Genomic DNA, 27,015 nt, shown 5'->3' on the forward strand with positions numbered 1-27,015 from the left:
CATTAAACTGATAGAAAACACATGAATGGAAAAGACACTCCATCACCGCCTCTAGTGTCCATTTTAAACGGCTTCTGACCTGAAAACTTAGTACAACATCTGAAGCTAAGTGGAGGAAACAAGAAGGGGAATCAAATTTAGATGAGAATAAAAATTTATTTTGGTAAAGAATTATATATTTTTTTAATTCGCAAAAGCTCAAAATACTCATATAAATTACCAGGCCAGAGCTTGGATTTCCACTGGATCGACCACATGAAACAAGAGTCTGTCATTTCTTCTTGCCAGGTTTGGGGGCCTTTTCCAGGCCTTGGATGTATTTTCGAGGAAGCTGATACTCATCTACAATCCAAAAGGTAGAGACTCCTCAGTGAGGTCTCCTCCTGCCCTCCCCGCCTTCCTCTCTGCCTCACCATCACCCTCCTTGGCCCCCATGCTTCTGGTCCCAATCCGCACAGCTACCTCCCAGCCCCCTCCCGCCACTGTGTGCTTGTTCCTGCTGTCAAGCCTCAGTTCAAACCACTTCCATCAGGAGACCTGCTCTTCTACGCCCAGCTCAAACTCAACTCCTAGGGGAATGGACCATTTATCCTTACACCTCGAGGCTCAAGTGTGTATATCAGCAACTTTCCCATTGATAGCCACTTTCTGATGCATTTCAGGCATTTATAATGTTCTCACAAGAGAGAATGTGTGAGTATGTGTCTGAGTCCAGTCATGTGCTTATCTTTTTTCCTCTGTATTTCCTCTGAGTACCTCATATGGGGCTCTTCATTTAAAGGGGCTCAACTCTACAAGTTAACGTGTACTGCCTGAGACCATAAAATGCCTGAGACCATAAAATGCCTTTGCTTATTGAGCATTTACTATGTGCCGGGCCCTGGGCATGAAGCAAGGATTCAAAAGGTAAGGTCTCTGATTCAAGATGCTCAGTCGAACAGGGAGTTCAGACAACAGAATAAATCAGCCAAGCTGTAGATACTAACCAGAAATATTCACACAATTGGAAAGTGTAATGTTAGCAGTTTTTAAAATGTTAATTTAAGGAAACAGAAAAAAAAAAAGGGGACATGTTCTAAGACAGGCTTCCTGTGACCCTGAGCTGGGCCAATGAGCCTTTTAAGGCTGTGAAAGGCCACACGACACAAGGTGAGGGGACAACAGGGAGGAAAGCACCCAGGTGTGGACGTGCAGGTGCACGTGGGCCACAGCAAGAGGACCAGCACAGTGGAGGCCTGGTGTGGGGGGGTCAAGGACCCGCCAGAGAACTCAGATGGAATACTGGGGCTGGACAGGGAGGGTCTTTTTATTGAGCTTATGAGTTTATTCTGAAGGCACTGAGGAGGCGTAAAAAGTTTTTTAGAGAGGAATGATGTGACCACATTTGTTTTAGAAGAATGACTCAGGCAGCTTAAACTGAGGACACCCTGGAGGCTGGGTGACTCCAGAGAGAAAGAACCTAGGCTCTGGAGTCCAACAAATCAAAGTTCAGAGCCCAGCTGCAGCACTCAACAGCTGGATATCGCAGCGCAAAGTACTGAACCTCCGTTTCCTCATCTGCAAAATATGCAGCATCATTACGACGAAAAGAAATCGAGCCTGCGAAAAGTCCAGCAAGGTGCCTGGCCCAGTGTGGGTGCTCAGCAAAGGTTTTATAAAAAGAGGAAACCAGGAAGAAAACTATTTAGTCTGGTGGAGAGAACATGGGAATTGGGGGGGGGGGGGCGCGCTAAAGGATTTGGTTCCAACATTAGGTCTACCCTGTGCTGGCTGCTAAAAACTAGAGAGACCATATAGAGAGTGAGTTTCGTTGGTGGGAAGATCTTTGCCAAGTTAGACCAGTGTCTCAGTTTCCTCATGGGGGATGCTCACCAAGCAAGAGCCGGCCGAGGTGGTGGACCTGGTTTCCCTGAATCTGGACCTGCAGGCTGTCCTTGGCCCCGGGGGCAGGAGTGACAGTGGTGCTAGCCTGGCATCGCTGCTGGAGGATGGCTGCCACTGAGTACGGGTCCAGACCGTAGGCCTCCAAGTTCCTGACCACGGTCACCTGGGGGACAGAAGACTGTTGGTAGCGCAGACCACATGCCCTCCCCTCCAGAAGCCTTCGGGGGCCTCAGCAGCTTCCTCAGGCCCTATAGTCAGCATCCCTACAACCATACCTTTTCATTCAAATACTTACTTTTTGTGCTTCTACATTGATTCTTTCTTTCTACCCCATCCAATATAGGCACACCTCAGGGATATTGTGGGTTCAGTTCCCAAGCCACCATAATAAAGCAAGTCACATGAATTTTTTGGTTTCCTAGTGCACATAAAAGTTATATGCACATGGAGTTCCCGTCATGGCTCAGGGGTTAACGAACCCGACTAGCATCCATGAGGACGAAAGTTCGATCCCTGGCCTCGATCGTGGGTTAAGGATCCGGCGTTGCCGTGAGCTGTGGTGTAGGTTGCAGACGCGGCTTGGATCTGATGTTGCTGTGGCTGTGTTTTAGGTGGGCAGCTGCAGCTTCAATTAGACCCCTAGCCTGGGAAGCTCCATATGCCGCAGGTGTGGCCCTAAAAAGACAAAAAAAAAAAAAAAAAAAAAAAAGTTACATGCACTATACTGTTAAGTGTGAGATAACATATGTCTTAAAAAACAAAGTACATACCTTCATTAAAAAATACTTTATTGCTAAAAAATGCTACCCATCATCCAAGTCTTCAGGGAGTTGTAATCTTTTTCACAAAAGCGACATCAAAGATCACTGATCATAGATCACCATAATAAATATAATAATAATGAAAAAGTTTGAAATATTATAAGAATTACCAAAATGTGACACAGACACAGGAAGTGAGCAAATACTGGAAAAATGGTGCTAACAGACTTGCTTGTCAAAGGGTTGCCACAAACTTTCAATCTGAAAAAAACCCATTACCTGTGAGGCACAATAAAACAAGGTGTGCCTGTATAAGTTACATATTAAGTGAGATAGATAATCTCTCTCATTGATAACACATGCTTTTCAAAGTTTTTTTTTTTTTTTATTTTGGATAATTTAAAGCATAAATAAAAGTATGGGAGTTCCCATCGTGGTTCAGTGGAAACATATCTGACTAGTATCCATGAGCACACAGGTTCGATCCCCGGCCTCGATCAGTGAGTTGCAGATCCTGTGTTGCTGTGAGCTGTGGTGTAGGCCAGCCTTGATTCGACCCCTAGCTTGGGAACCTCCATATGCTGTGGGTGCAGCCCTAAAAAAGACTAAATAAATAAATGAAAGTAGACTAGCATAACGAGCTCCCATGTAACCACCACCAATTTCAACAATTATCAACTCATGACCAACCTTGATTCAGCTCTCTCTCCACCTACCCCACTTCCACATTACTTAAATGCAAGTCCTCCTAGATATCACATCATTTGGTCTATAAATATTTCAACATGTCGCTCTGAAAGATAAGGGTTCTCTCTTTTTTTCCGGCTGCACAGAAGTTCCAGGGCCAGGGATCTAATCCAAGCCACAGCTGCAACCTATGCCACAGCTGTGTTAACATCAGATCCTTTACCCACTGTGCCACAGCGGGAACTCCTTAAGGGCTCTTTTTAATATAGAGACGAAACCATCATCACACATACACACACATTCAAGAAGCAGGATTGTTCTTCAGGTTATCATTATCAGTTCTCATTGATTGAATGTGTACCTGCCAAGGACTATTCTAAGCCCTTCACCTTCATATACTCCTTCATTTGATCCTCACAGTGCCTTTTGAGGCAGGTATTATCCCCATTCTTCACATAAGGAAACTCGAGCAAATAGATATTAAGGAACTTGCTTAAAGTCAAGCAGCAAGACAAAGGCCATATTTGAAGCCAGGTCTCTAATCTCAAAGCCCACGCTCATAACCGGGCACTGGAAGGTTATTTTGAACCCAAGTCTGTTTTCTTGGGATTTCTATCCAATAATCCTATTTCTGTCTTCTCAAGGCATACAAAGTAAGCGCACTCCTTTTCCCAAGGACAGCTTTTCACATATTTGAGGACAGCTGTAATCTGTTCCCTATGACCGTGTGTGGCCAAGCTAAACGCGGTCGGTTCCTCCAGAGATTCTTTACCTTCTTCGCCAGTTATTTGCATTAAGCAAGGCCCAGGAGGTAACAGAGAGTAAGAACTGAAAGACCATACCAAAGTTCTAAGAAAAAAAATAGAAATAAGATCTTGTTTACTTTTGGAACAGGTTCTAACAAGTTCCTTAGCACAAAATCCTAGAGGACACTGAGGAAGGGGGTCAGCTGTACCTGTTTTACATAGGGCCCAACCCGGTCACAAACATGGGTGTTCCAGAAAACAACTTTTGAGGTGTTTGATGCCAATCTAAAAACCTCCAATCACATTAGAGAGACTAGAACTTAAAGACATTAAATCACCAACTTCGTCTTATAAAACATACCTTTTTGGGAGTCCCCACTGTGGCTCAGTGGGGTTAGAAACCCGACAAGTATCCATGAGGATGTGGGTTTGATCCCCAATCTCATTCAACGGGTCAAGGATCCGGCATTGCCGAGAGCTGTGGTGTGGGTTGCAGACGCGGCTTGGATCCTGCATTGCTATGGCTGTGGGGTAGGCCAGCAGCTATAGCTCCGATTCGACCCCTAGCCTGGGAACGTCCACATGCCTCGGGTGCAGCCTTAACAAGCAAAACAAAAATAAAAATTAAAAAAAATTTAAAAATACTAAGACATACCTTTTTATTAGAAGCTCTCTGTGCTAGTGTGATGTCGATTGGGCAGATTTTGCCTTTCTTCACAATGGGCTCTTGTCCCAGAAAGGTTACTTGATAGGCAGGCTGCAATTTTTCCAAACATCTGAAATGGGAGTTAATGAGCTGGAGACTGATAAAGCCAACAGCAACCACATCCTTATCCCCCACTCCCAGCAGGCGGCTGGGCGGAAGCTGATCTTACAGGCAGTGGGTTGCCTTTGACTGCACAGTAGAATCATTCAAATCACTAGAGGCTGCACCCCAGACCAATGAAGTCAGAAACTCTGAACAGGAAGATGTGCAGCGACAGTCAAGACCCCCCGATGCAGGGAAGGGAACATCAATGACTTGAGCCCCTGGGAACTGTTCCCTGGCTTGACCTTCTAAAAATCGGCCCAGGCAGCCTTGTGGAGTTTACTAACGGCCTCAAGACCCCACCTTACCCATAATAAAGCGCTGCTTCACCTTTCTGATAGGTTCCAATCATACATCCTTTACAGACACACTTACCACAAGGAATTTCTGCCTTTTGTCCAACCAGATTTTCTTCTGCTATCATTTATATTGGGATTGACAAGCTTTTTCTACAAAGGGCAAGATGCTAAATATTTTAGGCTTTAATGGCCATATGGTCTCTGTTGAAACTACTCAACTCTGCTATTTAATTCAGCACAAAAGCACCGAAGACAATACATAAACGAATGGGTGTGGCCATGTGCCAATAAAATCTTATTTATAAAAACAGGTAGCTGGCCAGATTTGGCCCAGAGGCCGTAGTTGCTAAATGACTCCTGATATAAATTATTTTCAGTTTTGGTTATGTGGAAAAGAAAGGGTATAAAAACATTTCTTTTGTTCCTTTTTGTTTGTATATCTTTTTGAAGTTCTTTTTTTTTTAAGGGCCACACCCACGGCATATGGAGGTTCCCAGGCTCATGGTGGAATTGGAGCTGCAGCTGCTGGCCTATGTCACAGCCACAGCAACGCAGGACCTGAGCTCCATCTGCGACCTACACCACAGCTCGAAGCAATGCCGGATCCTTAATTCACTATGCGAGACCAGGGATTGAATCCACATCCTCATGGATACTAGTCGGATTCATTACTGCTGAGCCACGACAGGAACTCCTGGAGTTCTTATTTTTAATTAAAGTTCTTTTCTCTCTCCCTCTCAAGTTCTCCTATAATGCGTTGGCTCAAATTGTTCCAAAGACCTTCCACATTAGAATTACCCACGCTTGTGTTTATATAGACATGGTGTGAATTATGGAAAGAAGGTCAGAGGCAATGCCAGTGACAATTCTGAAGTCAAATATGACAGACATTAAGGGGAAGGGACAGACACATTGGAGAGGGGCTGCCAGTCCCCACTACCTGCTCAGGAGACTGTCCCATGGAAGCTTCATGACTGTGTGCTGTTCATTTTTCTCTAAGATGCAGTCACATAGGATGGGATCCAATTTCACCAGACTAAAGGGAAAGAAGAGGCAACAAAGAAATCCTACTCCCACCCCTTCTGATCAGGATTCATCTTCTTTCTTTTCTTTTCTTTTTTGGCTGCCCCGTGGCATATGGAGTTCTTGGGCCAGGGATCAGATCTAAGCTGCAGCTGTGACCTACACCGCAGCTCGGGCAATGCCAGATCCTTCACCTACTATGTTGGGCCAGGGATCAAACCGCGTCCCAGCGCTGCAGTGACACCACTGATCCCATTGCGCCACAGGGGAACTCCAGGATTCATCTCTTATGTGTTATTTATAGTCATTCAGGATTATCAGGACCAATTAGGGACCAGAGTCCATGAAGCAATGTACCCTCTGGATGGGAGGTCACACATGTGTTTTCCTAGAACAAAGAAGCAGGCGGGGGAGGGGAAAGTGGGATGGGAAAAATCCCAAGACTGGGTTCCCTGGCTTAGTTCTGCTACTAACTAACCACAATTAAGCCAGTAGTTCCCAACTTCTTGATCATGAGGGTGTCTTCTGAAGTTAAAAAATTAATGGAACACTCTTCATTTAGTAGCTTGCCTTCTGCATCCACTTACTAAGAAGATAGAGAATACCAAAAAGCTAAGATGACTCTGGTAAAATTTTGTAAAGGTTGCATTTTATTCCTCACAATAGCACCTGCATTTGAAAATCAGTAGTAGATACACACGAGACGATGCTCCCTCAGGCTCCGTCAACACTGACAGTGAACGTGGATCTGAAGACCCTAGGCCACAACTCTGAGTGTTTAGAAACCACTGGCCTCAATTATTTCGCAAAGGCTGGGATCTCCTGCGCCCTCTCCAGCCCGGCCGCCCCCCTCGAATGTCCGCATCTGCTAGAGGCGAGCTCGGGCAAGCTCTCCTCCCCATCCACTCACTTCTTGTTGTCTGCATCAACCAGGTCATGTTTCTTGGCGTAGCTGATGACGATCGTTCGGACCTCGCCGCCCTCGAGAATGCTCCCCTTCCTAGGTGAGAAGGGACCGGGGCGGTTATTCGTGTTGTGCCGGGGGGCGGGGGGGGTAAACTGCAAACACCAAGACTCACTCCCTGCTCGGCAGGGCGCCGTCCTCGGCTTCTCGGCGTTCTTCCCTTTTCCTGCCTGAGGCCAGCAGGGCCATGTGGAGAATAATTACAGGTAGAAAAGGGAGACCTACTCTCTCGTTCATTTAGTCCAGAGACACGTCCCTGGGGAAGGAGGCTTGAAGCTGGATCTGGGGGGAGGGAGAAGAGGGGGAAAGCGGGTGGTGCCAGTCACAGGAGAACACGACTCGGGCTGAGAGGACTAGAGGCCGGAACACCAAGCAGGCAGAGAAGGGCTGCTCTCCAAAGACTCACTTGTGGCCAGACTCCTGGAAGAGCAGGGTCATGCTGGCTGGGACACAGTAGAGGGATTTTATATCTGGAGGGTGATAGGGCTGTTCCCTGCTACCCTCCTGGACTGTCTGAGAGGTCGGGGAGGGCTCGGGTATGACGAAAGATGTGATCCTAAAACCCAGCAGAAGGAAAGAAAAAACACATTTTATACTCGTGCCTCGGCGACTCCCGGTCCGTGGCCCCGGTGCCCTGGGGCGGGCTGAGCTGCGGTGACCAGGCCCCCGCACTCACCTCGGGTGCTTCCAGTCCACAGCCACAATGCTCTCCACCCCTTGGCTCAGCTCCTTCACCTGTATAATCTGCTCCTGCTGCATGTGCTGCAGGAACTTAGAGAGCTAAGGGAGAGAGGGCCGGTGGGAGGGACCTCGTCGATGGCGCGCACACACTGAGCACCTGTGACGTGCCAGACACCAAGCCGGGAGGGTCCTAGGGAGGGACGTGGGACGGTCCCCGTCCTCATCCAGCTAGGAAGTGGGAGGCCCCCACCCTGAGGGTCAGGGACTAACCAGTGAAGCCTTTCGGGACTCTGATCAGACGGACGGGGGTGGGAAGGACAGAGGGGAGTTGGCACCCACCCAACTGCCTCAGCCCAGGGAGCTGTCCTCCCCCGCTATACCTGGAATCAAAAAGCTTAATTCTAGCCTCAGCCCTGCGGACAGGGCTTCCCCAGTGTCCAGCCAGCTCACGCCATGTGTGCCCCACACAACTCTCTGCGTGGGGGTGCAGAGCAGGTTCCCGCTTACCTTTTTGTAGCTTGACTTCTTTACGTCCAGCTGTCGTCCCTCGGGGCTGATGGCAGATGGAAAAGGCGAGTTAAGCTAACACGGCGGTAGTGGCGGGGCCTGCCTGACACTGAGAGGAGGGCATCTTTCTCAGCCTTCCTCCTATGTGTTTGGAAAGAAGCCGCTGTTTCAGAACTCTCGGCCCAGTGGCAGCACCAGAGAGTGATAGAGATGTCAGGACACTCTAGGTGCTTGCTGTCTGATAGACCTTTCCCTAAAGATGGAGTGTTCTCTGCAATCAAATGTGGTCGCCACGAGCCAGACGGGGCTATTACGCACTCAAAATGTGACCAGTGTGACAAAGGAACTGAACTTCAAATCGTATCCCATTTTAACTACTTTAAATAGCCACACGTGGCTCCTGGCTACTGTGCTAGATACAGCTTTAGATTCCTCTCAAACTAAATAACCTCCTGTGGCCTCAAAAGCTTCACCAAGCTCACTGCGGTGGCCAGGCTGGAGCAGGATTTGGCAAACTACCTCCTGCAGGCCGATTCCGGCCACGCCTGTTCATCTGCAGTCTACAGTTGTCTTAGTGCCACAAAGGCAGACTTGAATGGCTGCAAGGGATGGTAGGGCCTGAGAAGCCTAAAATAATTACTAGCTGATTTTTTTTTTCTTTTTTTTTTTTTTTTGCTTTTTAGGGCTGCACCAGAGGCATATGGAGGTTCCCAGGCTAGGGGCTGAATCAGAGCTACAGCTGCCAGCCTACACCACAGCCACAGCAACACGGAATCCAAGCCTCGACCTACACCACAGCTCACGGCAACACCAGATCCTTAACCAACTGAGTGAGGCCAGGGATCAAACCCACATCCTCATGGATCCTAGTCGGGTTTGTTATCGCTGAGCCACAAAGGGAACTCCTAGATGACTCTTCATAGAAAAAGCTTGCTAATTCCTTTCCTACTCTCCTGGTTTCGGGGGTGAGGTCCCTAATGAAAGCTATGGGCATTCCATCTCCCTAGAACGTACATCTTCTCTCAAATGTGACAAGCAATAGCAGTGGGATTCACAGGGAGCCCGTCTAGAACCCACCCTAGGTTAGGAACCTCTACCCTGGAGAGTATTCCAGGATCCCTTTTGTTAGTTACTTGTGGCCCAGCAAGGTCAGGACAAATTACCAAGTAACCCTGGCACACACTTCAGGCCCCACACGTGTGTAGAATGCCTTAAGGAAGCTCACATGTAAAGAGGAAGACAATTACATTAAAACTACTTTAAAAAAAAAAAAAAAAGCAAAACTCTCAAAAAGAAATAAGTTCAGATTTCAAGTAAAAATCAATGAGCAAATCTCCTGACCTGATAATATTTACGGGGTGTGTATTAAATGTTAGGTTGTTTGATCCTGACAGCAATCCTTCAAGTGTTGGAAATTAGGGCTCAGAGAAGCCTGGTGATGGGTTCAGATCTGCCTTGCTCCAGCACCCTGGGGAGCTGGCATTGAGCCCAGGTGGCTCTGTCTTCAAAGTCAGGTTTCATTTACATGTAATACTCCCTCTCCCAGTGGCTTCTGTTTGGGAGGAAGGGGGAGGGGTTCACACTGATTCTTCCTCCTGATACAACCTAATCTGTCCCACTTATTCTTCAGAAGAGTGTGAGGGGACTGAACAGTCCAGAGGAAGCCTCTGGACAAAGAGGCTGCCCAGGACTCTTCATGGACAGGACATGCCTCCCGATTCATGAGCGAGCCCAGAATCGCCACAGCAGAAGCAGTACTCAGAGCATCCTGGGAAACTTTTTTTTTTTTTTTTTCTTGTCTTTTTAAGGCTGCACCCTCGGCACCTGGAGGTTCCCAGGCTAGGGGTCCAATTGGAGCTGTAGCCGCCAGCCTACACCACAGCACAGCAATGCAGGATCCTAGCCAGGTCCATGACCTGCACCACAGCTCACAGCAACACTGGATCTTTAACCCACTGATCGAAGCCAGGGATCGAACCTGTGACCTCATGGATGCTAGTCGAGTTTGTTAACCACTGAGCCACAATGGGAACTCTGCATCTTGGGAATTTTAACCTTCACTTCCTCAACATCCTTTCACTGCTTAAAACTGAAGTTTTTAAAACTCAGTATTAACCAGATCAATCCTCCATTTCACTCTTTCCTCATTATGTCCCTCAACAGCCAATGCCCCCATCAGTCTCCACCAAAACAGCAAAAGAGAGACCCAGGCCCCGGGCTCCGCCCACACCACGCCGTCCATACCAGCAGGAGAACATGTGGCTGCCCAGGAGAGTGCTGGTGAGTAAAGGGAGGTCGGCCTTTTTGAGTCGGCACTTCAAAGCATGCAGGAAGCATCTCTCTAACAGTTCGTCCATTTGCTCTGTAAGGAAAAGGCAAGAACCACGCCCTTCCTGAGGGATGCAGAAGACCTGCGTGACTCCATAAACTCCCCGGGTGGCCACAGCCCGACCTCACCCCTCAGCTCTGGAGCAAGCCCATTCCCAGACACCAAAGCTTCCAGACTCTCTGGAACAGAGCCTTTTCGGAGGAGTCAGGCCACAGGGTGCCACCCCGCCAGGCGCACATCCTTCTCTGGCAGAGAAGTCAGAGCCAGAAGAAACCTGAGAGGGCTGTGTCCAAATGGTGGGGCCGATGGGTACCCAAGGGACAGTGGCTCATGTGGAAAAGACGGTGGGAGGGCAAAGGGCTCTCACGCCACCTCCACCAAAAATAAGGGCTTGGCCCTCCCGCCGCGCCAAGCCGCAGTGCTGCTCTAGCCAGAACACGTCAGCCTCCTGCACGGAGAGGAGATGGGCCCTTCTACTCCCAGAGCTGTACCTTGAAGGGTCTTGCCGTCTGTGGGGTCTGGGTTCAGGCCCCCGACATTGGGGTCTTCTGCGGCTTCTGACAGGGACTTCTCCGCACACCTCTGCTGAACCTCCCCAACCTCCTCCTCCTCTCCCTCCAGGGTCAGGTGCCTCATGTCTCCCTGAAGGGCAGCATTCGCCTGGACAGACCCCTTCTCTTCACAGGGATCGGGGGGATCCAGGGCCAGTGGAGCAATGGATGGTGGAGAGGACTTTTCTCCAGATCGCCTGCAAAATCCTCAGGTCAGAAACACTGAGCTGCAGCCACAATATTCTCCATCCCCAGCCAGGGGGTCAGTGGGGGTCCAGAGAGAGTAAGAGCCACAGGCAGGAGTGTCAGGGAGGCCAGAGAGCTGGGGTGTGCACCTCAACTCTGTTTGTGATTCTGGGCCCAGAAAAGTCCCATGCCTCAGTTTCCTCATCTCTGAAATGGGGAGAATAATTCTTGTCTCCTCCTTATCCAAAGAAATAATAATGCAAACTACTGCATTTGGAGTGGATAAGCAATGAGATCCTGCTGTATAGCACAGGGAACTTATCTAGTCACTTACAATGGAACATGATGGAGAATAATGTGAGAAAAAGAAGGTGTATGTGTGTGTTTGTGTGTGTGTGTGTGTGTGTGTGTGTGTGAGAGAGAGAGAGAGACTGGATCACTATGCTGTACAGTAGAAATTGACAGAACACTGTAAACCAACTATAATGGAAAAAATAAAAATCACTTAAAATTTAAAAAAAAAAAGAAATAATATTATTAACAGAAATTCAGGGACAGAGAAAAATTAAAGACAGAGAAGCCTCCTTCCCAAAGTATTCCTCTCATATAAATTAAAAACCAAACTGTTTTGAATTGACAAAATTTAGATCCCAAATGCCAGTTTGGTGAAATCAAACCCAAGGCTCAGAATATGTAACAAAGTGCAAACACCTAGATTACTCACGACTACAAAATCAGTTGCTTCTGTGTTAAATCAGAATGCAATCTAACGTGGAGTAGAGCTTACAATGCTTTTATGTCACAAAGCCTTGCAAAGACAGGAACAAAAGTGATGCCACATAGCAGAGCAGGCAGAGTAGTGAAAGCAAAAAGCTTTATCTTAGCTAAGGCTATGTAAATCTTTCTTTCTTTTTTTTTTTTTTTTTTGAAATTTAAGGCCGCATTCATGGCATATGGAAGTTCCCAGGCTAGGGGTCCAATCGGAGCTGCAGCTGCCGGCCTACGCCACAGCCACAGCAACACCAGATCCAAGCTGTGTCTGCAACCTACACCACAGCTCACGGCAACGCCGGATCCTTAACCCACTGAGCAAGACCAAGGATTGAACCTATTGTCCTCATGGATACTAGTTGGATTCATTTCCACTGTGCCACGATGGGAACTCTAGATTATGTAAATCAAACTAAGGTTTACTAACAGCGGCAGCAAGGCTTATTAGTATGGCTAATAGAGAGGCATGAGTGCGAGTTTAGGCTATGCTGATCAGATAAACAACATGAGTATTTTCAAAGGGTAGGAGGAGGGGAGACTGAGGCAGCTTCTGGTAAAACAATTTCTAACAGTCAGAAAACACGGTGCTGGGAGAACATCAGTGAGCAGCCCTCAGATGGCTGCTGAAACCCAGGCTGTTGAGGCTGTACCTCCAGAGAAGCAGGGTTTGACCAATACTTGTAAAATGAGTAACTCCAAGACTGACTAAAAATATAAGGGTAAATCTACTGACAGGCCACAATACTTGGCCAAAGGATTGGGTAAAAAGAAAAGCACTATTTACTATTTTGGTTAAATGACAAGAAAACAACCAGAAAATAAACTGGCACATAGCTCTAGAGAGCAACTGTCACAGTGAGAAAGTGCACCTTCCACAAGGGGGAGCAGATCTGGAATCTGAAACCTGAATAACAAGCAAGGAATCAGGTTATCACCCTGGTGCCTGAGGAGCCGCTCTACTTTGATTTGGATTCAGATGTGAGAATTTCCACGAATTGGTCACAGGGCCAGAAGATGTCTAAATGTCTGTGGCAGAAAAGGCCTGATTGAATAATGCTGTAAAGATAGAGGGCATCACTGTACTGAGAGGCAGAGAAGACAATCCCTAAGGGCTTCTTCCAGGCCTAGGAGTCTACAATTTACCTAGAAAACAATTAAAAGTTCTCTGCAATTTCTTTGCCTGAATAAGTAAAACGAAACAAAATACCCACAAAACTTTTCTCCACATTTAGCCAGGAAATCAGTGCCTCTCAGGTCAGCAATTTGCTGATTGGCACAGCAGGGGCCAAAACTCTCACTTCTGAATCCAGGCTCTCTCCACCCTACCCCCCAGCTCCCTGTAAAACAGAAGAAACACTGAACCCACCACAAATGGTCCTGGTAGGTGTGGAGCACAGAGAAGCCCCTTCCCTTCAGACCTGAGGTCAGCATCTCAGCCGTGGACATGGCAGCGACTCCGATGGCAACGGGGGCTCTGAGGAGGAGGCCAGAGACAAGGGTCAGGGAAAGTCTTCCAGGAGGGCACATGTCAGGACCAGCTTCCTTCGCATGTGCTCCAAGCACCCTACTTGCCAACCTGAAGCATCCACTTGTAAAGCAAAACTAAAACTCAGTCTGGTCTCTGTCTTCTTCAAGTTACCTATAAATACGACTTTCCAAAATCCCTTGACCAAATACTGCCTTCTGTGTAAGCAACTCCTCTACTGATGTCATGACTGTTTGATTCCTATTATGCCTCAAACCCAGGCAGAACTTGGAAGGATATTTAAATTTCCCTTTCTCTAATTTCAAAAATATAATTTTTTTTTCTTTCTTTCTTTCTTTCTTTTTTTTTTTTTTTAGAGCCACACCTGTGGCATATCAAGTTTCCAGGCTAGGGGTCTAATCGGAGCTGTAGCTGTTGGCCTATACCACAGCCATAGCAACACGGGATCCAAGCCACATCTGCAACTTTCACCACAGCTCATGACAACGCCGGATCCCTAACCCACTGAGCAGGGCCAGCGATTGAACTCGCATCCTCATGGATACCATTCAGGTTCATTACCGCTGAGCCACAATGGGAACTCCCAAAAATATAAATTATCTTCCCTACCTTAAAAAAGGCATAGCCATCCTATAGGGAAGTTCAGAAGGGAGGCCATTCACAAGCCATGCGTCAGGCTGAGGGATACCTCAGGGAGGAAAGAAGAGAAATACAGAGGTACCAAGTAGGGAGGGTCCTCCTGCGTTGGCTCTTTATGATGGGGCGATGTTCTTTATCACAGGCTTGCTCTGTGTAACTACCTTTCTAAGAACTGGATGTGTGCAGAATATCAAAAACCATCACATTTACAATAACTACAAAAAACTTCCAAAGCCCAAATGGGAAATCTCTGTCAGCTCGGTGTTACTCAAGCATGGAGCACACATTGCCTGTAAGGATCCCTGTCCAGCTGGCTAACGGGAGGGGATTTGACAAGCCAGGCAAAAGTTGCCTGGGCCCCAAAAGAGAAGATGCAAGGACAGAGTTCCCAACATTGGAACTTCAGAAAATGTTTGTTAATCTGGTGGCTCCACTTACTGTCCCCAAGGGTCAGTACCTGCCGCAGAATCTTTGAGCCTGGCTTCTTTCCCAGCTCCTAAAAGAGAGGTCTTTGTCCTTCACCCTCGGAAGGGTCAAGGTTCAGGAACTTCAGCCTTGAACATGGATTGCAGTTTCAATAAAGGGTCACTTGTACCCTTATCTCCTGCTATAAACTACCTAGGCTTCATTTCTACATACGCTCTAAAAGCCAAGCTGAGCAGACCCATTATACATTTATGTAGTTTCCTCCTGTTGTGGACAGAGTACTGGGGGGAAAAAACAATAATACCACCATTGTTTTCAACTGCAAGTTTTGCTACAGGTGAACAAGGAAGGAAACATTTCTAGTGCTTGGTTCCAAAAGGTTCGAGGAAAATAGGGGAATATGAGCAGCAAAAATAAGATCTTTGAACACTGACCCCAGTACCACCACCATGCCTACAATCTCTCTCTCTTTCTCTCTCAAAGAAGCAATGAGTAAAACAATGAGATGTCGTTTTCCACTCAGGATGACACCAATGAAGATGACCCGTCATATCCAATGTCAGTGAATGTTTATGGAACCTGGCACCATGGACCCTGTAGGTAGGAGTGAAAACTGCTACAGCACTTTTTTAGGACAACAGAAGATACCCACAATCTCCGGCCAAACAGTTCTACTTCTTAGTATCTACTTTAGAAAAATATTGGCACCAGTGTCCCTAGAGACATCAGGAAGATAGTGTTTGTGACAGAGTGGAGGCAACCCCAATGTCCACTAGGAGAAGACCTTTTCCATTAGCCCACAGCCAGTAAAAATATTCAGCTTATGGAGTTCCCTTCATGGCTCCGCGGTTAATGAACCCAACTAGGATCCGTGAGACTTTGAGTTGGATCCCTCACCTCACTCAGGGGGTTAAGGATCTGGCGTTGTGTGTAGGTCGCAGACACGGCTCGAATCCCAAGTTGTGGTGGCTGTGGCATAGGCCGGCGGCTGCAGCTCCAATTCAGTCCCTAGCCTGGGAACCTCCATATGCCTCAGGTACAGCCCTAAAAAAAGCAAAAAAAAAAAAAAAAAAAAGATTCAGCTTATGTGCGCTTGCTGACACAGGAAATTTCTGCACCATCTTAAGTGAAAAAGAAGTTTAATTCTGTTTGTCTATATTTTTAAACATACACACCCCATATCACACATTTTGTATGCACGTGTACATATGCATTGAAGAAGGCTGGCAAGGACATGCATCAGAATGATAATGGTTGCTTCTAGGAGAAAAGGATGGTGGGGTGAGGGGGCTTTTGATTTTTCAGAATTGCTCATATGATCACTTCCTAATTTATTTTAAGAAAGAAGCAGTGGTGATAGCTGAACAATTCTATAAATATACTAAAAATCACTGAATTGTACGTTTGAAACAGGTGAATTTTACAGTATGTAAACTATACCTCAATAAATCTGTTAAAAATAATTAAAAGATGAGGATGATGATGTGGATGCTGGGAGGAAAAAAACATCAAAGTCATGAAAGACAAAGAAAGACCAAGGAAATGTCACAGACAGGAGACTAAGCAGACATGACAAATAAAAGCAATGTGGCACCCTAGACTGGGTCCTTGAACAGAAAGAAAAAAAGACACCGTGGGAAAACTGGGGAAATATGAATAAAGTCTATAATAGTGTTAATAGGATTGTACCAATGTTAATTCCCTAGTTTGGGTAACAGTACTGTGGTTATGTAAGATGTTATCCCAGGAAGCTGGGTTAGGAGTATATCTAAACTCTGTACTACCTTTGTAACTCTGCTATAAATATATATATTTTTTTAATTTTAAAGGATAAAAGAAAAATTTTAATTCTAAAAAGGAGAAGCTGCAGCAGGAGCAAATACTCTTGACCCAGATGTGTCGACACCCTACAAGCAGCTCACTGCCATTCCCCACTCTGATTCTTACAGAGGAATCTGGTTTTTCTTTTGATCCTTTTCCCATATGCCATGGAGCTGTCATTCCCACCCCTCCTAAGTTTTTTCCCCAAAAGCACAGCTGACTGACACAGTACCTGTTCCCCACCAAGGCAATGGCACAGAGGTCACCTTTCTGTACCTGAGGCAGACCAGCAGGGGGCACCACTAGCCCTGGCAGCATCAAATCTGCAACAAACAAAAGCATCATAACTAATTACAGTTTACTCCATCATTGAGCCATTCACTCAACAAATATTTATTAAGTATGGCAATTATTCATAATGAAAATAAAAAGGGGCAACCTGAGCATTAGACTTTTTCCCTTTGGGAGGCTAGCAGTCAAACTTGAGCACCAAGCTGAGGGCCCAGTTCCATGATCTAGCTTTTTCTGGTTTCCTAAATGTAGCTTATTAATAAAGTATAGCATATGGCAGTTCACAAAGTACTTTTTTTTTTTTTTCTTTTTTGTCGTTTCTAGGGCCACTTCTACGGCATATGGAGGTTCTCAGGCTAGGAGTTTAATCAGAACTGTAGCCACCGGCCTACGCCACAGCCACAGCAACGCCAGATCCGAGCTGCATCTGGGACCTACACCACAGCTCATGGCAACGCCAGATCTTTAACCCACTGAGTGAGGACAGGGATCGAACCCACAACCTCACAGTTCCTAGTTGGATTCGTTAACCACTGAGCCACGACGGGAACTCCCGCAAAGTACTTTTATGTCACTTAGCTTATTTAAACCCTACAACAGGGTCAGAGAGGCCCAGAGAGCTTATGGGAGCAGCCAAGTGAGAGAAACAACTAACATAGGAGGAAAATTCCACTTTTTAATCATATGAATGCATGACATGGGTACATTTATTAGTCAGCCTCGGAGTTCCCGTCGTGGTGCAGTGGTTAACGAATCCGACGAGGAACCATGAGGTTGTGGGTTCGATCCCTGGCCTTGCTCACTGGGTTAAGGATCCAGCGTGGCCGTGAGCTGTGGTGTAGGTCGCAGACACAGCTTGGATCTGGCATTGCTGTGGCTCTGGCATAGGCCAGCAGCAAGAGCTCCGATTAGACCTCTAGCCTGGGAACCTCCATATGCCGCGGGAGAGGCCCTAGAAAAGACAAAAAAATACAAAAATAATAAAGTAGTTGGTCTTTACTAAGTAGGTTTCAGCCAGTATCCAGAATAGAGGAAAACACTCTCACCTGCTCCCCCTACCAGTTTCTCGAGCACCAGAGGCCATGTTGTAAACGTTGGTAGAAGATCAGGATAAGACCACAAGGTGTACACTGTCCAAAAAGAGAACCAGAAAACATTTACGGCCAAAAAGTCAATCCTGGGAACTGGCAAAGCCAAACAATATGGTGACTTCTTGAGAAGTGACCATTTTTACTGGTAGAAAGACACATGAAGTGAGCTACAGCTTTAAGAGTTTGTTTAACTGCCAGAGTTGGATATTTGTGAGTAAAGCTACAACTAGTATTAAGTTGACTTCTGCTTCTGCCTGTCTAATATCCCTTTCCCCTTCTCTGGGAACCAGTGCCCCTTTGCCTGTGGGAAGCACATTCCATATAGTTTGCATGGGGCTGACTCCCTTCTCAAAGAGGTTGCAGTCTTGAAGAAGGTAGAGACTTAAGAAACTGGATGTCACTTGAGACTTGGAGGCACCTATGGTTCCATCTAGATTACAGCAGCAGAAAATGGCCATGGCGAATAAAAGTGGGGAAAGAGATCCAATGAGGATTCCATTTACGACCTCAGCAGCAAATAAACCAAGAACAGGGCGCCAGCCTGTAAGAAATTTTGAAACTTTCCCATGTTTATTATTTTTATTCCCTCTGTTTCCATAGTGATTAGTAATAAAAACCCTTAGATTGGAGTTCCCGTCTTGGCGCAGCAGAAACGAATCCAACTAGGAACTATGAGGTTGAGGGTTCGATCCCTGGCCTCCCTCAGTGAGTTAAGGATCCGGTGTTGCTGTGAGGTGTGGTGTAGGTTGCAGATGCGGCTCAGATCTGGCATTGCTGTGGCTCTGGTGTAGGCTATGAGTTATAGCTTCCATTAGACCCCTAGCCTGGGAACCTCCATATACCGTGGGTGCGGCCCTAAAAAGCAAAAAAAAAAAAAAAAAAGAAAAGAAAAAAAAAAAAGAAAAGAAAGAAAAGAAAACCCTTAGATCAAAAAGGACTTGTCTTTGAACAGCAGCAAAGTGGGTGGGGGTAGGGATGGGCTGGTGGAGGAGACTGTACTGCACTGCAGCAGCCAAGCTGGAAGAAAGAAAAGCCCCAAATGACAAGGCAGGTGTCAGCAGCCACGGAAAAGGAAAAAGACTCTCTAAGATCTGTGACAAAGAAAGAAAGAAAAGAATCCTGGGAGACAGGCAGAGCCTAAGAAAGAATCCCTGGGAGATATCTGAACCAACATCTCACTGAGACAGCTGGGTATGGAGTTTAATTAATCCAGCTTCTTTTCTATGACAGTATCTCTTCAGTATCTTAAGAATATTCCACTGGTGACAGTTTTAAGAAATATTTTCTACATGCCCTAAAAGTCCACCCTTTTCAAGATCTCTGCTCCATCCCTATTTAACTCACTAGAGACCAGTGTTTCTTCATCTCAGAATTTCCCTTGGCAATCACTTTCTTTCTGTGTTAGCTGCTTTTTCCCTCCCTTCTGTAGCAATTTCCAGTCTTGAGAATAAATTCTAGGTACACTAAGTCCAAAAAGATTCTTGGGGATGATACTGGGAGATTTTGCACTTATTTAAGGAAGACAGGTTAATGGAAGAAACAAAGAGAAACAGATATCAGGCAAGGACCACAGTAATGGCCATCTCCATCCTATTGCCATACCTGTTGGATATAGGTTTTTCTCCAGTTCAAATAGGATGGGGTTACCACCACTCACGTACACAGTCACTGCGTCCCCTCTGTGAGCATACAACCTCACAATGTTGAGCTCTTCCTTTCCAGGTATTAACTCAGAGACCTGATCCGTTCCAAGAGTGGGGAAAACAGCTGTCACATCTGCACGAAGCTTTCTCCTGCAGAAAGCACACATACCTGGTATGAATGCTGCCTGGATGGATTTTAATAAATCTTGAGGACTCAGACCCACGGGGGCCAAGGAAAAGACTGGTTTACAATGCCCTATTCTAACACATCTTACTCTCTTTCTCATCCAGTGTCTCATCTGTTTTCATATGTTCATGGGGCACATCTTTCCATTTTGTAATGAAAGAAGAAGGAAAAAAACAAAAACAAAAACCTGAAACGGGGAGCAACCCAAGTTAAGTCTGCCACTGAAAACTCAACCCTGCCTTCCTGACTCCATGCATTACATAGCTCTGAGACCCACTCATATGTGGTGGGCAAATCTGTCAGTTCAGCATTAAACAGCTATACTAGGGCACCAAAATGACAATTATAGAACACTGGTTCCAAAATCCCCAAGGTGATATCTGCATTTGCAACACTGAACAGATACAGTTGTTACCACATGTGCCTTATCCTTTCTTACTTCACCCTTCATCTTCTGCCAAAGGGAATCACTAGCCACTTCTCATATACTTACAGTTCTCTGTGCTCCACCTAATCTCTCCTAAGGGAACCTAAGCTCTTGAGAGGGCAGGGACTCCTATATGTCTTCATTTTTGCATCCTCCACACCTTAAACAGACTGCAGTGAATACGTGCTGATTGGATTACGTTTTATTTTAAACCCACTAGAATATCCAAGAGACAGCCTGGGAAATAAATCAGGCCTCCTCTCCATCTTCACCTTCAAAATGTGTCTAACTCACCCTTGCCCCCTGCAGGCCCTTCTCAGGCCGATCCCTCAGTCCCCACCCCAGGTCGGCTGATTGAGCCCGGAAAGGGCTGTGAGCCAGCCGGGCTTGAGAGATGTCTGGGTGCCCTAATGGGCAGAGCAGGCCCCTCTTTCCCTCACCTGTCCGACCCCTTGATGGCCGTGTTGGACTTGACCCGAAAGGCCTTGGCAAACATGTCTGCTGGAGTGGGCTGGGGAAGAGAAGGAGACCACAGAAGCTAGGGACTGTCAGGAAAGAGAGAGCACAGCGGCTTCCCGACACGCAGTCCTGGGGGTAGCCATGCTGGGGCCCGGCTGTGAAAAAGGCCCGGCTGGAAACCGAGGCCGCGCAGCTTCGCGGCCGCCCCTAGTGGCAATGCCCGGAATTGAAGCCCGGAGGGCGGGGCCGCAGAAGGCGGGGCGGACTCCCGCGCTGAGAGGGAAGCGCCACCCTCGCCGCCTCGCCGGTGGGGCCGGGCTCTGCGCCTGCGCGAGCGCCTCTTGCTGGCGGGTAGGTGAGGACATTCGGTGCCCACGCGGTGCTGTTGGTTTCCACTTGGTCAGCGTTACGGAGTGTTGAGTAGGAGCTCTGTTAGCTCCCATTCCATTCAGGTTAGTTCATTTCCACAAAATTAATTGAACTCTTGTGTTTTATTAGACTTGCAATCCTCCTGAATGCTTTTCTTAAGGACTCTTGTTTATCAAGATCTTTACATTTAATTGCCCACTAAGGGCCTCAGCTAGGATTCTCTCCAAGATTTTCTCCTCCTGTTCTTTAATTTACTTGGAGTGATAATGACAATAACGGGGAATCCACTCTAGTTCCAGGTACTATACAGATAATCTTCAAATGTGTTATTTAAAATACTTTTTGACTGGCAGCGAATGGAAGTCTCTTGGCCAGAGATTGAATCTGAGCCCCAGCTGCTGCAATGCAGGATCCTTTAACCCACGGTGCCAGCCAGGGGGGATCAAAACTGCATCTACACAGGGACCCAAGCTGCTGCATTCTGATCCTTAACCCACTGTGCCACAACAGAAACTCCTGGACCCTTTAATGAATGTTTTGTGTTCAGACATTATTTGGGAGGTTTTTTCTCCAAATTAATTAAAGAAATTCACAGTGCTTATAAAAAAAATTCGTGATACATCGCAAGATCAAATTATGGTTTGACTTCTCTCTAGCAGTGTGATCTTGGGCCAATGGCTCATCCTTTCTGAAACCCTAATTTTGAACAGATAAAGGAATGAAATGTGAGGGGACTTGGGGAAGGAGTTCATATGTTCTGCATGCAAGAGGCACATGCAAGACGGTAGATCATGGCAGGCAGACTCCGAGAGGGTTCTCCATGGTCGTCATGTCTTTATGTGGTCCCCTCCCACATAAGACCAGGGCTGACTCCTGTAACCATTAGTATATGGTCAAAATGACAGTGTGTGACTTGACTCGTGAGGCTGTCATAAAAGACCCTGTCACTTCTACCTTGGTCTCCCAGATTTCTTGCTCTGGGGGAACCACTCATCCATCACCTTGAAAGGACACTCAGGAAGCCTGTAAAAAAGTCCATGTGGAAAGGAACCCACCTCCTGGCATCACCTCCCCAGCCATGAGATTGAGCCACCTTGGAAACACAGCCTCCTGCCCTGGGCAAGTCATCCCACCCCACATATTTTCAAGTCTTCCAACTGAGGCCTCAGCCATCAAGGAGCAGAGACTAGTCATTCCACTATGCCCCATCTCAGTTCCTAAGCCACAGAAATCATGAGATGGTAAATAATTATTGTTTTAAGCTATTAAGCCTGGGGATGGTTTGTTATGTGGCCCTGGATAGCTAATACAGGAACACAAGCATTTCTCACCCCCGGTGCCTCCTCAGATAGCCCATGGGTCCATGTCACTGTGACGGAAGCAGTCCAGCTGCTCTCCCAGGAAATCATCCTCCACTGGCTCTTTTGCTTACAGTATAAACATTGAAAGCTTAAAAGCCTAAGCCATTGAACTCACAATATTAAAGGGGGACACAGGAAGCAAAGATACACACATCAGGCGCTTGCACTTGCAAAATAAAACCACAGGCAGAGCTGAAGAAGGCAGAGCTCTACCATGCCCAGCTCAGCTCTGCTGTGTAGGCAGGTCTTCTGCACTAGGTGGGTGCCAGCCAAGACCAAGGCACCCAGTCCGAGAAGAGCCACAACCACTTCCCAGCTAGCCTGCCCCACGTGCCTTTGGGAGCCCCCAGCTGCCCCCTACTTCAGCAAGGTGAAATCTTTCTTTGTGAATATGATGCCCATCTGTCCTTTCCCTTTTCTTGGGGCCGCTCAGACTAGGTATTCAGCTGGGTTTTTAAAACTCTCCTCTTCATTGCCTCCCTCAAACTCATATCCCCAAGCTAATAGGGTTATGAGTTTGAGGATCCCAGGTGAGTCGGTAGGAACCCTCAGACACTGGTGATTGGGCAAAACAAGATTTGTATAGCTGGGAGTTCCCGTTGTGGTTCAGTGGTTAACAAATCCGACTAGGAACCATGAGGTTGTGGGTTCAGTCCCCGGCCTTTCTCAGTGGGTTAAGGATCCGGTGTTGCTGTGAGCTGGGGTGTAGGTCACAGATTCGGCTTGGATCCCACGTTGCTGTGGCTCTGGTGTAGGCCAGCGGCTATGGCTCCAATTCGACCCCTAGCCTAGGAACCTCCATATGCCACGGGAGCGGCCCCAGAAAAGGCAAAAAGACAAAAAAAAAAAAAAAAAAAAAAGATTTGTATAGCTGCTCAGAAGTGAAATCTTTTTACAGCTCAGAAAGCTACAGCTTTGGGAGTTCCCATTGTGGTTCAGTGGACTCGAACCCGACTAGTATATATGAGGATGCGGGTTTATCCCTGGCCTTGCTCAGTAGGTTAAGGATCCCACAAACTAACACAAGAGAAACTGACACAAGCCCTGTGAAACTAATATAAGAGAAATAAAAATACATGCTCACAAAAAGATCTGTACACAGTGTTTCTAGGAACTTTATTCATAATAGCTCCAAAGTGGAAAAAACCCAAATGTTCATTGACAGTGGTAAATCCACTCACTGCATTCCTAGACCTTGGTAGAAAAGAATAAATTACTTAGATATGCACCCATAAGGGCAAATTTCAAAAGCAACTTGTTAAGAGAAAGAAGCCAGACGCTAAGGAGTACATACTGCGTAATTTCACTTTTATGAAGCTCACAAATAAGCAACACTAACCTACGGTGCTTTTCCCTGCGGTGAGATAATTAACTGGAAAGGGGCAGGAGGGGACTTTCTGGGGTTATAGAAGTAGTCCGTGTCTTGATTGGGGTGTGTGTTTCACAGGCGTACACATTTGTTAACTCATCAAAATATAAATTTAAGAGCTGTGCATTTTACCGGGTGAAAAATTTGCTGCAAAAAATTAGTAAATAGGAGTTCCCGTTGTGGTGCAGTGGTTAATGAATCCAACTAGTATCCATGAGGACAACAGTTTCGATCCCTGGCCTTGCTCAGTGGGTTAAGGTTCTGGCATTGCTGTGACTGTGGTGTAGGCCAGTGGCTACAGCTCTGATTAGACCCCTAGCCTGGGAACCTCCATATGCCGCGGCAGCAGCTCTAGAAAAGGCAAAAAGACAAAAAAAAAAAAAAAAAAAAAAAAGAATCCAGCATTGCTGCAAGCTGCACTGTAGGTCACAGATGTGTCTGGATCAGGCATTGCTGTGGCTGTGGTGTAGGTTAGTAGCTGCAGCTCCAATCCGACCCCTAACCAGGGAACTTCCATATGCCTCGGGTGCAGCCTAAAAAGCAGGAAAAAAAAAATTAAAAATTAAAAAAAAAAAAATTTTACTCTAAGCTTAGCTAGCCCTGATCATGTACAAAACTCTTTTCTCAGGGTTCCTTTTCCACAAAGCTTATATAACTTTCTGTATCCATATTAGCTTTTCCTTATTTAGTTCCCATCCAGAAACAACCAGCTCTAGGAAAAGAAGACTTTCTTTTCCCTTAACAAAATGCAGTTCCGTTCCTCACAACTTCTTTTACTGAAAACACAATCCTACTTTGCAACTATATACGAAAATGTTTCCTTTATTATTTCTAGTAGCCTAATTTATTTATTTATGTAGTCTTTTGTCTTTAGGGCCGCACCCATGGCATATGGAGGTTCCCAGGCTAAGGGTTGAATCAGAGCTACAACTGCCTGCCTAAGGCACAGCCGCAGCAACTCAGGATCTGAGCCATGTCTGCAACCTACACCATGGCTCATGGCAACACCACTGAGCAAGGCCAGGGATCAAACCCGCAACCTCATGGTTCCCAGTCGGATTCATTAACCACTGAGTCACAACGGGAACTCCTTAAATTAACATATTTAAATTAGAACACACAACCCTTAAAACCTTCCTTTCCAGTGAAGATCATGAAGTAAGCAACTAAGAACTGTCATTCACGTTAGCATTCTGTAGATTGGCAAATATAAATGCCAATAATAACTTCTAAAAATGTGCATTTTATATAAAATATCTCAGTGTGGCACCAAACATTTATTAATTGTTGTAAATGTCTGTAGCTTCTCTGTAAAAGGAGGCCAAAGCTCAGTAACAAATGTCTCTTTCTTTCTTTTTTTTTTTTTTTTTTTTGATGATTTTTAAAGACCCTGGAATAGTCTTCAAAAAACACTTTTTGGTTTGGGTCCTTATTTTGCAGATGTATTAGTACTGGCTTCAAGGAGCAGGCAGGTACCTTATATGGTATTTGGCTAATCCATGATAGATAAATCTGGCTTTAGCTACATTGAGTGAGACAATAAAGACTGTGAACTACTCTTGAGTGGGACTTGGGAGTGTAAGCAGATAGGGTTGGGAGTCCCCAGAGAAAGAGAACTAGACATGGCTTTTTTGACAGAAAGGAAAGTCATTTTTGACCTAGGACATTTTGTGATCTAAACTTGGCTACAGTGCTTGCCCTTGAATGAGTCTCAGTAATTAATTATCTCAAGGGACGAAAAGAATGCAGAAGCATTGCCTCTGATCAGGCAAGAGAAGTCATAGACTCCCGGCTCTGTTTCAATGGCAAAGACTGGCGCCCTCAACTACCATCAACTGGAGCCTAAGGGATGATGATGTTGACATCTGATGACCCTCCTGACTTCAACCAACTAAAACTTGAACTCTGTCAAGCCCCCAAGCCCTTTCATGAATACGCATATACCCTTAGCTTTAAACTTTTCCAGTCTGACTCTTCTGGGAGATACTGCTTTGGTAAAGATCGGCAGTGTTCTGCTTACTTGCTGCAAGGAATTAATCCTTTCTTCTCTCGCTCTTTTGACTTTGTCGTGTCTTTTGGCTCAACACCAAGAGGCGAACTCAGTTCTTTGATAAGGGTGTTGGAAAGAGCATAGTCACAGTCTTTAACCAGGTGGTAGCCTTCTGTAGCCCCCTTTGCCTGGCAAAGCAATAGTTACCTTTTTCTCCTTTACCCCCCCCAAAAAAGAAAGAGCATAAATGATGTAGAAGCTGCTTAGAAGCTGGAGAGCACAGAGGGTAGCAGTTCAGTGGGGGTATAGGAGGCTCCTGCTAGATCCCTCATTGGGCTTTGATCCATCCTCACTGCTATGAAACAGGGGCTCTCTGAAGAAATACTGGAAAGTACTTGGGTCACTAAGGTCAGAGATTCATGAAGCTCCAGCACCCTCACTCAAGTAATCCTTGATCCCTTGACCTTGGGACCAGTAGGCTAAAGACAAAGAAAGGCTCTGTGTTTTCCCACCTCAGGGGCAGGAAGGGGAGCAGGAAGGAATGCTTCAAGTTGGCTTATGTAGATATGTCTTAAGACAGACCTGGAGGAAAAATGGTGATTCAGAATGAAGTAAGGAAACTTGTGGGGGCAAGTCCCATTTGAATGTTTAGGGCAGTAAAATGGTCTGAGGTGTCCACATAAGTACTAAGAACAATGATTATTTAATAGAATTTTGCAATCTTAGAGCTGGAAAGGCCCTCAACAGCAAACCTTTTGTTGCCAAGGAACTCTTCCTTCAAACAAAAGCTTGCACAGGAGTCCAAATACAAATCCATATGGAAGCAGGATTGCTCTAGTTGGGCAAGCGTGGGGGAAGGGCTGGGTGAGGTTTTATTTTTTTTTTTATTTTTTTTATTTTTTTGTCCTTTGTTGTTGTTGTTGTTGCTATCTCTTGGGTTTTGTTGTTTCTTTGGGTTTTATTTATTTATTTATTTATTTATTTACGTCTTTTTGCCATTTCTTGGGCTGCTCCTGAGGCATATGGAGGTTCCCACGCTAGGGGTTGAAGCGGAGCTGTAGCCACCGGCCTACGCCAGAGCCACAGCAATGCGGGATCCGAGCCGCGTCTGCAACCTACACCACAGCTCACGGCAACGCCGGATTGTTAACCCACTGAGCAAGGGCAGGGACCGAACCCGCGACCTCATGGTTCCTAGTCGGATTCGTTAACCACTGCGCCACGACGGGAACTCCAGGGTGAGGTTTTAAAAAGAGCTT

At 46.3% G+C, this 27,015-nt stretch overlaps 1 protein-coding gene across 4 annotated transcripts; it reads right to left on the minus strand.

Annotated features, from left to right (window-relative positions):
* Positions 1-136: 136 nt before the first annotated feature.
* Positions 137-20,833, minus strand: EIF2D (eukaryotic translation initiation factor 2D). 4 transcript variants are annotated; one of them, XM_003482660.5, is made up of 15 exons: positions 20,649-20,833; positions 19,554-19,744; positions 17,907-17,990; positions 16,802-16,892; positions 13,564-13,671; positions 11,181-11,437; positions 10,605-10,722; positions 8,361-8,406; positions 7,849-7,952; positions 7,579-7,728; positions 7,119-7,208; positions 6,126-6,221; positions 4,734-4,854; positions 1,873-2,047; positions 137-342 (listed from the first exon to the last, which is right to left on the minus strand). In XM_003482660.5, the coding sequence occupies exons 1-15, from the start codon at positions 20,702-20,704 to the stop codon at positions 272-274; spliced, it is 1,758 nt and encodes a 585-aa protein (XP_003482708.3). In that variant the 5' UTR covers positions 20,705-20,833; the 3' UTR covers positions 137-271. The 4 variants fall into 4 exon arrangements, 3 of the variants coding, with proteins under 3 accessions (XP_003482708.3, XP_084833016.1, XP_084833017.1); XM_084976890.1 differs by lacking the exon at positions 13,564-13,671; XM_084976891.1 differs by lacking the exon at positions 7,579-7,728.
* Positions 20,834-27,015: the final 6,182 nt, after the last annotated feature.

This window comes from Sus scrofa, chromosome 9 (genome assembly GCF_054392235.1).
Source record: "Sus scrofa isolate SSC_HxYL_T2T_F1_AM1 chromosome 9, Sscrofa_HxYL_maternal_Yorkshire_Landrace_v2.0, whole genome shotgun sequence".
Taxonomy (NCBI): domain Eukaryota; kingdom Metazoa; phylum Chordata; class Mammalia; order Artiodactyla; family Suidae; genus Sus; species Sus scrofa.

Excerpts from the sequence above, each read along its gene's own strand:
- EIF2D (XM_003482660.5), bottom strand. The coding sequence starts at position 20,704 with ATGTTTGCCAAGGCCTTTCGGGTCAAGTCCAACACGGCCATCAAGGGG. Across the intron at positions 13,672-16,801 it reads ATTGCCTTGGTGGGGAACAG|AGCCCCCGTTGCCATCGGAG; the intron begins GTACTGTGTCAG and ends CCTCCTCCTCAG. Across the intron at positions 8,407-10,604 it reads AGCCACATGTTCTCCTGCTG|CCCCGAGGGACGACAGCTGG; the intron begins GTATGGACGGCG and ends ATCTGCCATCAG.